We start from the raw sequence: 12,382 nt of genomic DNA, 5'->3' as shown, positions 1-12,382 counted from the left end.
ACTGAGTTCGAAAATGCAGTCCATTTTCACGTAGGAAGTTCAGAAGTGTACGGATTCACATCTCACCATACCCTAATTTAATATAATAATAACGAAATAAATAACTAACATATGTTTCGTGAATCATTGAATCTAAAACACTGGATGTTGGGCCAGCTAGAAATAAGTTCAGACGGGAGTGGAGACAGCAATAGAGGCGGAGATGATAGTGGTATTTGGTAAATGAGACGAAATATTCTAATAGTTTGTAATTCCATTGATTGAAAAATTAGGGTATGGTGAGATGCGAATCCGTACACTTCTTAACTTCCAAGGTGAAAATGGACTGCATTTTCGAACTCACTGGGGTCGATTTACTCCAAAAAATGTTTAGACGGACAATAAAGTAATTATAGATTAGAAAATATCGAAATGAGTAGGATTAGTTACTCAACTCCAGTTTTGATAAATCTTGTTTTAGGTCATATTTTCGAAATGGTAGTGAATTCAATGTCGGTGCAGTCATTTCTTTGAGTAAATCAATCCCATAGAGTTCGAAAATGCACTCCATTTCCACCTCGGACATCCAGAAGTACCCGTAATCGTACCTGACCATACCCTAATTTATTCAAGTCATGAGGCTAAAAGTCGTCATATGGAGCGACCTCTAAATCACCTCTGATCAAGCTAAAAAAAATGTATGCGTGTTATTGGATCATATTAGAAATGCACAGGTGATGGATGAAAATACCCTGAGAACAATCCCCAGATTAGACTTGGGATGTGTGCCAAATTTGATAGTTGTCAGTCCAGGGTCCTTGCAAAAAACGCGAACAGACTGACAGACAGACAGACATCCGCTGAATCTTATTTATTCGATATGGAGGTTGACTTTAACCAGGTTGACATGAACTCATTGTAAAAGTTGCAATCACTTTTGTAATAACACTTATTTTATGAGGAAAACAATGAAAAGAGACCATCCGTATTACTCATTTTCATTTCACACCATGTATTGAAGGGTTGTGCAATGAAAGGAGAAATTTTCATGTTCCTACCACTCCTATTATGGACTTGTGCACACTTGACTGAATCCCGTGCAACTGATCCACAAACTAGCTTACATACTATGCATACATACATTGGAACATTGTCTCCACGATTTAACACCAATAGCCAAAGTTCGCCCTAAATTATTGTACTTTTGGTGAAACAGAAGATTTGTTTTCAATAACACAGCAGAGTACTTTGTCGGTTGGGAATTACATTGAAAAAAGAAAACCTTTACCAATGCCATGTTGAATTAATAAAATGGCGTCTATCATTTTGCAATAACACATACTTTTACCAACCTCAAATCCAGAGTGTGCCAATCTTAGAACTGGATAAATAGCAATAAACGTGTTGAACACATGGAATGTCAAATAAGTACATGGTTATTGAGAGACCGTGCTTCGATGAAGGAAAGTGTAGACGAGGCAGTATATGCACGAAAATTGCAAGAACATTGCACGGCCATTTTTCAAGCGTGAAATCTAAGTTATTGCATGCTCTTTAAAGGCATGTAGATGTTAAGTTTGATAAAGTTCATTATAAGAATAGGATTATTCCAAATAAGATAAGTAAATTAAGAGATTTATCTCATGGATTTGGCAAAGGCATTAAAGAACTAATAGCCTAAACTCCATGGACAATAAATATGATTCCTTAAACTTGTGTAGTGAATACTCATTCTCTGATGATAAGAAATGTATTTTCCTAAATATCAGAATAAATACTTCATTGAAATAAACACTTTGAATGGAGAGCGTGTACCCATCTAAATAGTTTCCACTCCCATCCTCAGTTGTTGCACTTTCCCTCTCCCCACCACTAACTCCATCTCCCCCTACCACCTCGTGCAGAATATAATAAATAGATGGCCCCTAACAGTGATGTTTGCATATTTTATTTTCACGTGATGATATTCATGTCGATGGGCTTTCTATCTGAGTCTCTGCTTTCTTATACAGATGCAATGTTTTGTCAGGTACCAGGCATCATACCTCACCAACGGATGTTGGAGCCCAGCCCGACCATCTGTTTTCTTCATCTCCAAGATGGATGGCACATTGGACATTTGGGATTTCTTGAATAAGCGAGATGAGCCAACACTAAGCATGCAGGTTGACCAGAGTTTAGTGCAAAATATACACATTCAATTAACCTCTCAACAACTGTGCAAAAGTTCTAGATACAAAGGAATAATAGAGCTTCAACCCTCCTTTGTCGTTCCACTCCTCCCTTTCTTCTCCATAGATATGTGATGAGCCTTTGAGCACACTGCGAATGCAAGATAATGGCCAGTTTCTTGCCTGTGGCTCGCACCAAGGTACAATCACCTTAATGGAAGTCTCTTCTAGATTATATTCTCTTCAGCACAATGAGAAGACTATTATTTCTGTGGTACGTAAAGGTACAGTCTGCAAAATATGCACCATACTATTCTGACTTAGTCATCAGAATTTAAATTACAGTAAATCATAGTTTGAGCAAACAAGTCTTCTGCTCCCACCAATGGCAGAAGACAACTAAAAAGTTGCAAAACATCTGGAATGTCTTTAGATTAAAGCATGTAGTATCAGAAACAGTCCCTTCTACCTTACTGACATGAAGTTTGTTCTCCTTTATCCATGCACATTTCAAGAGCAGACATAATGATGGTGAGGACTTTCTTGCTCCCACTACTTTCCATTCTTTGAAGCCTATTTGACAAATTATACATTACCCACCTCACCAATATGTTTCTTTCAATCTTTATTTCTGATGGCTCCGCACTATCCTTCCTCCTGACACGCCCTCCCTCATGCTTTGTGAATTCTACTTTTTCATTGAGAACCCTTATAATCACACAGCTGTATATTTACTCAGCCTCACTGCATCACATTATTTGAGGCAGCATACTCACTTTTGCACTCACCAGGATTGCCACTCCCTTGACCTTATCTTCTCCCACAGCTGCACCCTCACTGAGCTCATTGTCTCTCCATTCCTTTTTTCTGATCAGTAATTCCACCACTACCACTGCAAGCTCCCCCTCTTCAATCTGTTCCAACTCAGACCTTTCACAAGAACTAATCTATCAAACACAACAATCTCTCCACTCACTTCCACCTTCAATGTGATAACTCTTTTGTCACTGCTTATTCCCACCTGTCTTCGTCCTCTGACTTATTTGATGAGGAGTCAAAATATTTGGCCTTTTTGGGGGATTTTTTGAAAAAGTGAAACATGTGAACTTTACAAACATATATATATATATATATATATATATATATATATATATATATATATATATATATATATATATATACATACATATATACACATACTTCTATACACACAAGTCTGAAGACGACAATAGTGCACGAGCGGTATTTGATGATGTAGATTGTTTCAGAAGTCAAGGATGAGACAATGTGATAATTTTTGACCAAGTTATAAAAATGATCAACATGATGTGGTACATGTGACAGGTTATTAGCTGCAAAATGGCGAAAACCTGGTTTCGTTCAACAACTTTCAAAAATTTACCTTTGCATAACCTTTAAAGTTCACAAAACAATGGTGTGGACATTAAATTAAGGAAACAGGATACGTGCTACAGCTTATTGGAGTTAGTTCGTCGAAAAAGGTCGAAAACCCAGTTTGATTCCCACAACTTTGAAAATTTGAGCTTTGTGAACTTTAAAGGTCAAAGGTCAAGGATTATGACCTTTGGTGCAAAACTTCCTCTGGAACATTCAAAGGAACAATATAATATAACGTCATATAGGCGATATGGCATTTCGCACTCCTCGGATTATCCATACTTTGATGAAATCAGTGTAAAAATAAACTTGAAGGGGGTGCCACAGGCAAGGTGTTCGAGATAGAGCAAAATGGTTTCAAGACTTTAGGTGGGGAATGACCTCAAGATTATGCATAAAAAATATTGTCATCCTCGCTCTCAAAGTTTGAGCGGTCGTATGATTTTTATGTCAAAATTCGCAATTTTCTAAGTTCGTGACCATGCGAACTTGACCTTGGGATGAAAATGAAAAATCGAGCTCCGTGGGGCTATGCAGGTGCCATTGGGCTAACCAAATACCGAAACCTCTGCCGGATTCGACAAACCCCATCGGAGAAGATGTAACTTGAAATCGGCTACCCTCTAAAAACATGTTTTTTGGGCGTGGCTCCGCCCATATTGGGCGCACCACGCCCATTCTCAGGAAAACACAACTAGATCATGATATAAACCTCCCACCCAAATTTTATCAGGATTGAATCAAAACCCACGGAGCTATGCTCGGGACAGACAGACAGACAGACAGACACCCATAACGAATATAGTGGTCACTTACTGACTCGTGAACCAATATATATATATATATATATATATATATATATATATATATATATATATATATATATATATATATATATATATATATATATAATATATGTCTGGAGACGGCGATGGTTCACGAGCAATGTACACGGTTCGCCTTTTTTTATTTTTTGACCTTCGAGGGGATGCCACGGGCAAACTGGCGGGAATCGGGAAAAAACGTAAATGATGAAACTTGTAGTACTCTAAGAGCACTACTTGCAGATCAACTTTCATTCAAAACAGTTGAAAACCCTCGGAGCTCGATCGCCAATTTATTGATTTTTTTGACATTTTCTAAGTTCATGACCTTGTGACGACCTTGGGATGAAAATGAAAAATCGAGCTCCATGGGGCTATGCAGGTGCCATTGGGCTAACCAAATACCGAAACCCCTGCCACATTCGACAAACCCCCTCGGAGAAGATGTAACTTGAAATCGGCTACCCCCTAAAAACACGTTTTTTGGGCGTGGCTCCGCTCATAATGGGCGCAGCACGCCCATTCTCAGGAAAATACAACTAGATCATGATATAAACCTCCCGCCCAAATTTTATTAGGATCGGAACAAAACCCAGGGAGCTATGCTCGGGACAGACAGACAGACAGACAGACACACACATAATGAATATAGTGGTCACTTACTGACTCGTGAACCAATATATATTGTTATGAAATTCGGTCCGCCCGGCGTGCGATCGGTCACGTAACTCAAATTGCGACCCCGTCGCCTTCCGGAACGGACAATTCAGTCGTGACCCTCGTTGGAACTACCGCTAGGAGCTAGTCATGGGTGGGTCTTTTGACCCCACCATAATCGTGCCAATCGGCCACCCGCGCAGGATAGGGTTGTTCGCCAAACTCGACCTACCTAAGTACCTGCGCGGGTAGTTAACCGGGCGATCGTACCTCGCCGCTGGCTGGCCTAGGACATGAACCGCTTAAGCAGTCCGTTCCGTGCTTCAGTGATAACTGAGCGGTGTTATCGCCGGCCCTCACGGACGTGATTCTATTTACTGGGTGCTTACACCCTTCTACCAATTCCTTCCGTGATGCAAGATGGAACTTTCAAACAAGGGAAAGGACGCAACGAAACGGGGAACAGTTCAACAAGCACATTTATTGCACACTCAGACAAGCACGTATTTTACAGCCATACAGAAAATCATGCACGTATACAGTGGAAGCAAGCAAAGGCAGAGTTACAACCGAATAAATCTTTATTTCACACGCACACTTAGACAATTCTACTTATAAGATGGTGCCACCACATGCAATTTCCACAGCCGTAACAATATATTGTTACAAATCTACGCCCGCCTGGCGTACGAACGACCACTTTAGCCAATGGCAGCCGCACGCCCACCGGACGAGCAATTCAGTCATGACTTCCCGGAACAACGCCGAGAACCAGTCACGGGTGTACCTTCAATGCACACCACGGCCCAGTCCGGATTCTACCCGCGTGCGACAGGGTCAATCGCCGAATATCGATATACCTAAGTATTCGCGCGGGTAACCTACCGAGGGACCGTACCTCGGCGAAGGCCTGTTTGGACACGAACCGCTTAAGTGGTTCGTTCCGTTCTGGGATAACCGAGCGGGTATTATCGCCAGACCTCGCCGGACCCGATTCTATTTATCGGAATTCAAAAACCAACAAGTATTCCGAAAAGCAATATGGCACTTCAATGGGGGAAAAAGACATGACAAACGGGTTAACATTCACACAAGCACATTTATTTACTGCACACGTATACAGGGATGCAGGTATATACAGGCAAGGAATTAAAAAACACGCTTGCAGTTGCTTTACGAAGTCTGCGGGACGGGACAATGACACGAGCAAGGCGAAAACACTACAACCGACTATTGTTTATCATTAATGTACACTTAAGCAGGTTTTACTTATCGGACTCAGCGCCACAACATGCATTCTAAGAAAAACCCCAGGAAAAAGACCACCATAATAGACAAGGGAGTCAGACTGGGCCCGTGGGCCTTTATAACGTGGGGCTTTGGTGACCGAAAGGGCCCCACGAGACCGTTGCAGGGTACCTGCACCCTCGTGGTTCCTTGCTGGGGCGAGTCGCGACGTCCCGTCCCCACGGCAGCCAGTGCAGCCGCGGTTGCACCCAGGCCTTGCCAAGCGGCAGGCGAGCTCTCTCCGACTCTCCCCACATGCATGCGCAGATTTGCGCGACACAGCAGCGCTGCGCCTCCAGCCCGCGTCTCCTTTGCGATGCCCGGACCTCCACCGACCGACCGCTCTAAGCTCCTGACTCGGACACGAGCCCAGATCCTCACGCAGCTTCGGCAGAAGCAGCACAGCTTCTTCCGCGGGCGGCGTCCAGCGGCAGCAACAACACCAGCAACGACAGAGAGAGTTCTTTCCGCCAGCATAAGCAGCAGCAGCAGCTCCCCCTCACGATTCTCCTCAGCACCACTCCAGAGAGAGATTCAGTGACGACCGAGAGAGCTTCAGCGACGACAGCGAGAGCGGCAGCAACCCCAGAGAGAGCTTCAGCAACGACAGCAAGAGAGCATCAGCAACCCCAGAGAGAGAGAGAACGAACGCTCCGTGCGCGCTTTTTATTACCCACGCTCCGCCCTCCACTCTCGCCCCGCCCTCCTTCCAGAACCTGCGGGAAACTTCCAGAACATGCGGGAACCTTCTCGAAGGAAGCGTTTTCCCGCCAAATCGGGGACGCTCCCTCGCCGCTGTATTTGTCTTCTTCCACACGCCGGGTGGAATTCACCGTGGAGACGCCATTCATCCGGGGTAGGGGGGAACGGGGGCCGCCTGCTTTCCCTCGACAAAGGCCAGGCCTTTGGCAACCGTGTGCCGAGGTGGAAATCCGGTGGTGTGGTTATGAGGGTTGTGGTTAAGGTGATTGGGTGAAGCGGTTGGTCCAAAATAACGATAGTAAAGAAAAACGGATAACTCAAAGATCACAGCCCTGTCAACACGAATAAACCCCATAAAACAATGGTGGGGAAATCCAACTGAACACACACTTATCGATATAACTGAACTAAGGACCTTTATGTTGTTCTGCAAATTTCCATGGCCGTAACAATATATATATATATATATATATATATATATATATATATATATATATATATATATATATATATATATATATATATATATATATATATATATATATATATATATACACACATACATTGAATACATCGTTTGGGCTCATGAAAGAGCTAGTACACACTGAACGGATCAGGACATAACGGACAAAAACAGGATGCAAAACATGAATGCATGGGTTGGAGAAAAATGGATACAGAAGGAAACACCAAGAATGGAAAAATGGAAAAATGGAAAATTGGAAGAAAGAGGGATATACATGGGTTTAACGAGGGTTGAAAAGACCATGGTTTTGAAAATGATTTGAGTATTTATTGCACTCCAAAAGAAGCACAGATAGCAGTTACAACACTGATAGCAGTTACCACAGCTATTGATTTAATTTCATCATATTTTTATACACAAACATCAATTTGTCTCTTTCAATCATATGTGGGTAAATGTTAGCCTGCAGTATGGTAACAAGCCAGATATGGTAGCAAGTTGATGTGATTTGTGAAATTATTTGGGGGATGCGTATGCTGCTATTTCTTGACACATACTATGGTGTTTTCATCATTCAGAAATTGTATACCACCCAGATGTTTGTTATAAGCTCAAAATAAATGTAAATCATAATGTGACAAGTATGGACATAATGTGACATAATGTGTCATAATATAGGGGATAATTCAGAACTTAGTCATCTCCACTGTAGTAGTGGGAGCATTTGCAGGTTTTTGGGGGAAAAGCATTGTCATGTACTTGTCACACCCTAAGACAGCATACCTGCATGCATTTTATTGTCTTTTATTGCATACTTGCATGCATTATCATGTCTATTGCTTGTCTTACTTCAATGTATATAAGTTCACTCAATGCATACGTTAACATACATTGATGATATCAAACCACAGTAGTGCTGTGCATTGATCCTCCATTCAAGAAATTTCACAGTGATTAAACTATTAAGGTCCCAGAACACTTCTGTTAAGCTATATGACTGATCCTGACCTTGACTATTTTTGGCACAGATGTTTCAGCAAGAAAGAAAACGTGAGAAGATTTTGGCAACAAGGCTCAAAGAACAAAGGCTGAAGGAAAAAGGCCAACCAATGCAAGACAAAGAGGGTGGACAAGGGTTGGAAGATGCAGCACAGCAAGAGGATATGAGGGTGAAAGCTGAGAAGGAATTCTTCGAGATAACAAAGTTGGAATTCAGAAAAATAGAGTCCAATGGTGATTCGACAAAACAGGTATAACCCTAAATTAAAGTTCCTCAACTATATATATATATATATATATATATATATATATATATATATATATATATATATATATATATATATATATATATATATATATATATATATACATACATACATATATGTACAAGGGCTGGAAGGTACCGTGGTTGTTTGTTGGATGTTTGTTGGATGGTAAAGATTTATTTAACCGAACTAAAAAAAATTTCGCAACGCACACCTTTGATTCTCCCACTTGACAAAAGGAAGGGACCTGTCTTCACATGTACTTAACGGAATAACTGACTTTTGGGACATCTCTATGTTTGAATGCATATGGTTTCCAGATCCGGAACACTACCCCCTCCCCCCCCCCCATTCTGATAGACTCGAGCCGAGTCATTAATTTTCGTGTGGCATGCAGGTGTAGGTTTTCCCCGAGTATGTTTTACCTTTGGATCCCTGAGTGCGACATTTTGAATACATGTCCCAAAAATAAATAAACTAGTGCATTGCGTCACTAAACTAACAGACTCACTCGGACAACTTAACTACATTGCAGGCGCTAAACAAACAACAGGTGGGTTAGGACTATGTACATTTCTCAAACTTACACCACCCATGGCTCAGGACCTGTGATTTGAGGAGAGAAAATACAACAAAGGCAACATTTGTGGATGGTCTGACGTCTTTTGGGCCTTCAAAGGTCCCTTGTTTGTCGTTGAAATCTTTTTTTTTCTTTTTATTTCGGCTGCTGGAGGAAACTCATCCTCACACGGTAGGCTATACGCCGTTTCACAGGCCATTTGAACTAACCTTTATGCAACAACAAGGAGATGGATGTGCAGGCTGCGCAAATGCAGTCCCCGGTAATGCGGCTGCCTGCAGGGTAGTCCTTGCAAATACTTTCAGAGATGGTCCTGGAGCACATGGTGAAGGTTGTGACATGGGAAAGCAAACAAAGGCATGGGTGGGTATGGAGGAAAGGCAAAGGCAAAGGCAGGCAAAGCATGGCATGGCAAACGCAGACCAGGCAAGATGCAGTACAACAGGAGGTCGGCGCACGAAGCTGGCCGGCCTCGGTCTGGTCTCATGAGGTTGTGGAAGGAGTGCGGTGGCACCGGCCAGTCTGAAAACGGGCTCGGACCTACCCTACTGTCTTCCCCCAACCTATCGCCTATGCCTGTCCTTGTCCATACCCACTCTCATGAGCTTGCAACAACAACAAAAAACGAAATTTAGACTTTTTTATATAATTACGTGTGTCCCTAGCCCCTTATCGTATTTGTTCGGCTAACCTGTCCTGACAGTCTATCCCCAATCCTTAAGATCCTTTTTGAGGGGATTGAGGAAGAGACTAGTGAATCTGTCTCGAGGCCCAATGTAGCCTCAGAATAACTCCAACAGATTTCAGCAATTTTCCAAGGTGAGTCCAGCGGCCCACGAATAGCGAAGGAATGGATGGTGTGAAGGGGTACACATTTCCTATCCATCCTGGCATTTACTAACGTTAATCTTTCCCCGGGGATTTTCAACACGCCTGTCTCTTTAAACTATCGGTTCTAGAAACCATGATTCCCGTCGCCTGTGTTGGTGTTCATTATTAATTTGGGCCTGGCCCACAAATTTTCACTCGTGCTCTTGCACAATTTGGTGGCTGGGCAGCGTGGCTCCATTGGCAGGGATACCCATCTGCCGAACTCTATCTTCGGCACCCCCGGGCCGCTGAGGCTGTCTCCGAGCCTACCTACTCTGTATGAACGTGGGGGATGTCCTTCCTGGCATTGTCCCCCTTGATGCCCACGTGGCATTTTGGTGCTCCGGGTCCCGTTTCCGTGGGATACCCGTGCCCATTACACCAACTCGGTCCCAGGGACCCATGGCCTACTCTGGCCGACTACTTCGGTGCCCGGGGTGCCCTCTACTCAGTACACATATTTCCACAGCTGCGCTCCCAGCCGGTCAATAGACTCCTGCACCCGACAAAAAGGTTTCGTGCCTTCGTTCGACACCAACAACAAACCGACATCCATTTTGGTTAATTTAACTAACCCACTAACTAACATTACACTAACCCCGGGTTTCCTTGGGTGAGATTCACTACCCCCCCAATCATTCGTTTGCACCATGCATTCCACATTCACACTCGGGCCTGCTGACCGACATTCACTCATTATGTTTCTTTCGTGTTATTTTTTTTTTCACAACACACTCAAACAACTCCATCCCCCTAACTAATTCGTGCTCCCCTCATCCCTTACTCTAATGCACGTTCCATTTAATTATACGTAGCAAATCGACGTCCCCACTCCACTTTCAATGTCTGTCCATGTCTCCAATCCATCCTAAATTCTAAACTAAATTTCCCGAACTCGTTTTACCAGGCCCGATGGAGGACTACTCATAATGCCCCATGAGGCCGGTCTAACTAACGCTATACCCCTCCCCTAACTTGTTCTCCTTTACCCACGACGAGGATGTTCGCTACATCCTGGCCGGGCTCGGGTACTCGTGGCAATGCTCGACGAGCCTTGCAGCTCCAGGGCGGCGGTTTGCAACTCACTCGTCCCCTTCCATTGGCCGATAATTTAAAGCGTAGCGTTGCCCTGTTGATCGTGCCAAGCGCTTGTTTTCGAGCCATCCGCCATGTGAGCCATCATGCGTTACTCACCTGGCCTTCGTGCCGCGAATGGTGTCACTCACACATGGACCGCTCTGTTGCCATGCAGACGGGCCCGGCGGAATCACCATTGGGACTCGTTCCACGCATCCCGCAAATTCCACTCGCAGCACGTCGGCCTCCGTACACGTGCTGACTTTGGGATCCATGCTTTCCAAATTCCAACAATTCAATTCACCTCCATTTTAGCCGTCTGCGCATGGGTCTTGTACCAAGCACCGAGCGTTTCAGCGCCGGCTCCCGCTAATGCAATCGTCCTCGCTTGGGCGGTTCGCAAAATCAGGAACGGATCTCGCACACAGCGTCCCGTAGAGCCGGCGCAGTTTCCGAAAAAACTCCATCCGTTACACGACCCACGTCTCCCGTCTGGGTGGGTCTGTGTTCCATTTTCACACGTGCACTCATACATTCCATGTCATTTGCACCACTCGTACGTTCCGACACACACTCTGGGACAATCATACTGGGTGCTTGGGTAAACAAGAGATCCCGGGGCCTCTGCCCCCCCCGCCAAACCTGGCATGTACCCTTTCACATCATGCAACGGCTCCATCTCGTACGGTCTTACCGGACTCACCTCGTCACGGCCTGCCTCGAGGGAGCATACCGTCTCGTTCCTGTGGGAGGTTAATCTGACCCTTGCATTGGGTCCCAAAACATTCCACAAGCTCAACCCCAATGTCCCCTACCAGTTCTATGTTTGTGTGTGCTCCTCTTTAATTTTGTACAATTCATCCTTTACCTCTTCTAATTCCTGGCTTTTCGTCTCGACCTGTCCGAGCTTACAGGTTTCTCCCTTCATTATCGTGGCGTCACTCGTCACCCCGACCTTGCCCGTCGTCATCGCGGTCCAAACAGCCTCCACACTTCCCCTCAACTCGGTCATTTCCCCACTTTCAGTTCTGATCCCATCCGCCATTTTCCAATTCATGTTCTGCATTTCACCTTTCACCTTTACCAACTCCGCTTTCATTTATTCC

At 44.0% G+C, this 12,382-nt stretch overlaps 1 protein-coding gene across 4 annotated transcripts in view; it reads left to right on the top strand.

Annotated features, from left to right (window-relative positions):
* The window catches only part of DNAI2 (dynein axonemal intermediate chain 2), a 207,037-nt gene that overhangs the window by 130,264 nt on the left and 64,391 nt on the right, over positions 1–12,382 (top strand). For 3 of the 4 annotated variants that reach the window (XR_015059325.1, XM_085885597.1, XM_085885587.1), the window contains exons 11-13: positions 2,009–2,144; positions 2,278–2,424; positions 8,513–8,734. Coding sequence is in view for 3 of the 4 variants with exons in the window: in XM_085885597.1 (XP_085741723.1) it covers positions 2,009–2,144; positions 2,278–2,424; positions 8,513–8,734 (505 nt within the window). In the remaining variant the exon portion in view is untranslated. Of the gene's footprint in view, positions 1–1,991; positions 2,145–2,277; positions 2,425–8,512; positions 8,735–12,382 lie in introns of all 4 variants that reach the window. The other variant, XM_085885608.1, reaches the window with a different exon arrangement.

The sequence above is a fragment of the Eptatretus burgeri genome, chromosome 1 (genome assembly GCF_056783735.1).
Source record: "Eptatretus burgeri isolate ZD-2024b chromosome 1, Ebu_testis_v1, whole genome shotgun sequence".
NCBI classification, from domain to species: domain Eukaryota; kingdom Metazoa; phylum Chordata; class Myxini; order Myxiniformes; family Myxinidae; genus Eptatretus; species Eptatretus burgeri.
The sequence above is the reverse complement of the archived record's forward strand: the minus strand, read 5'-3'. Positions and strand labels throughout refer to the sequence as shown.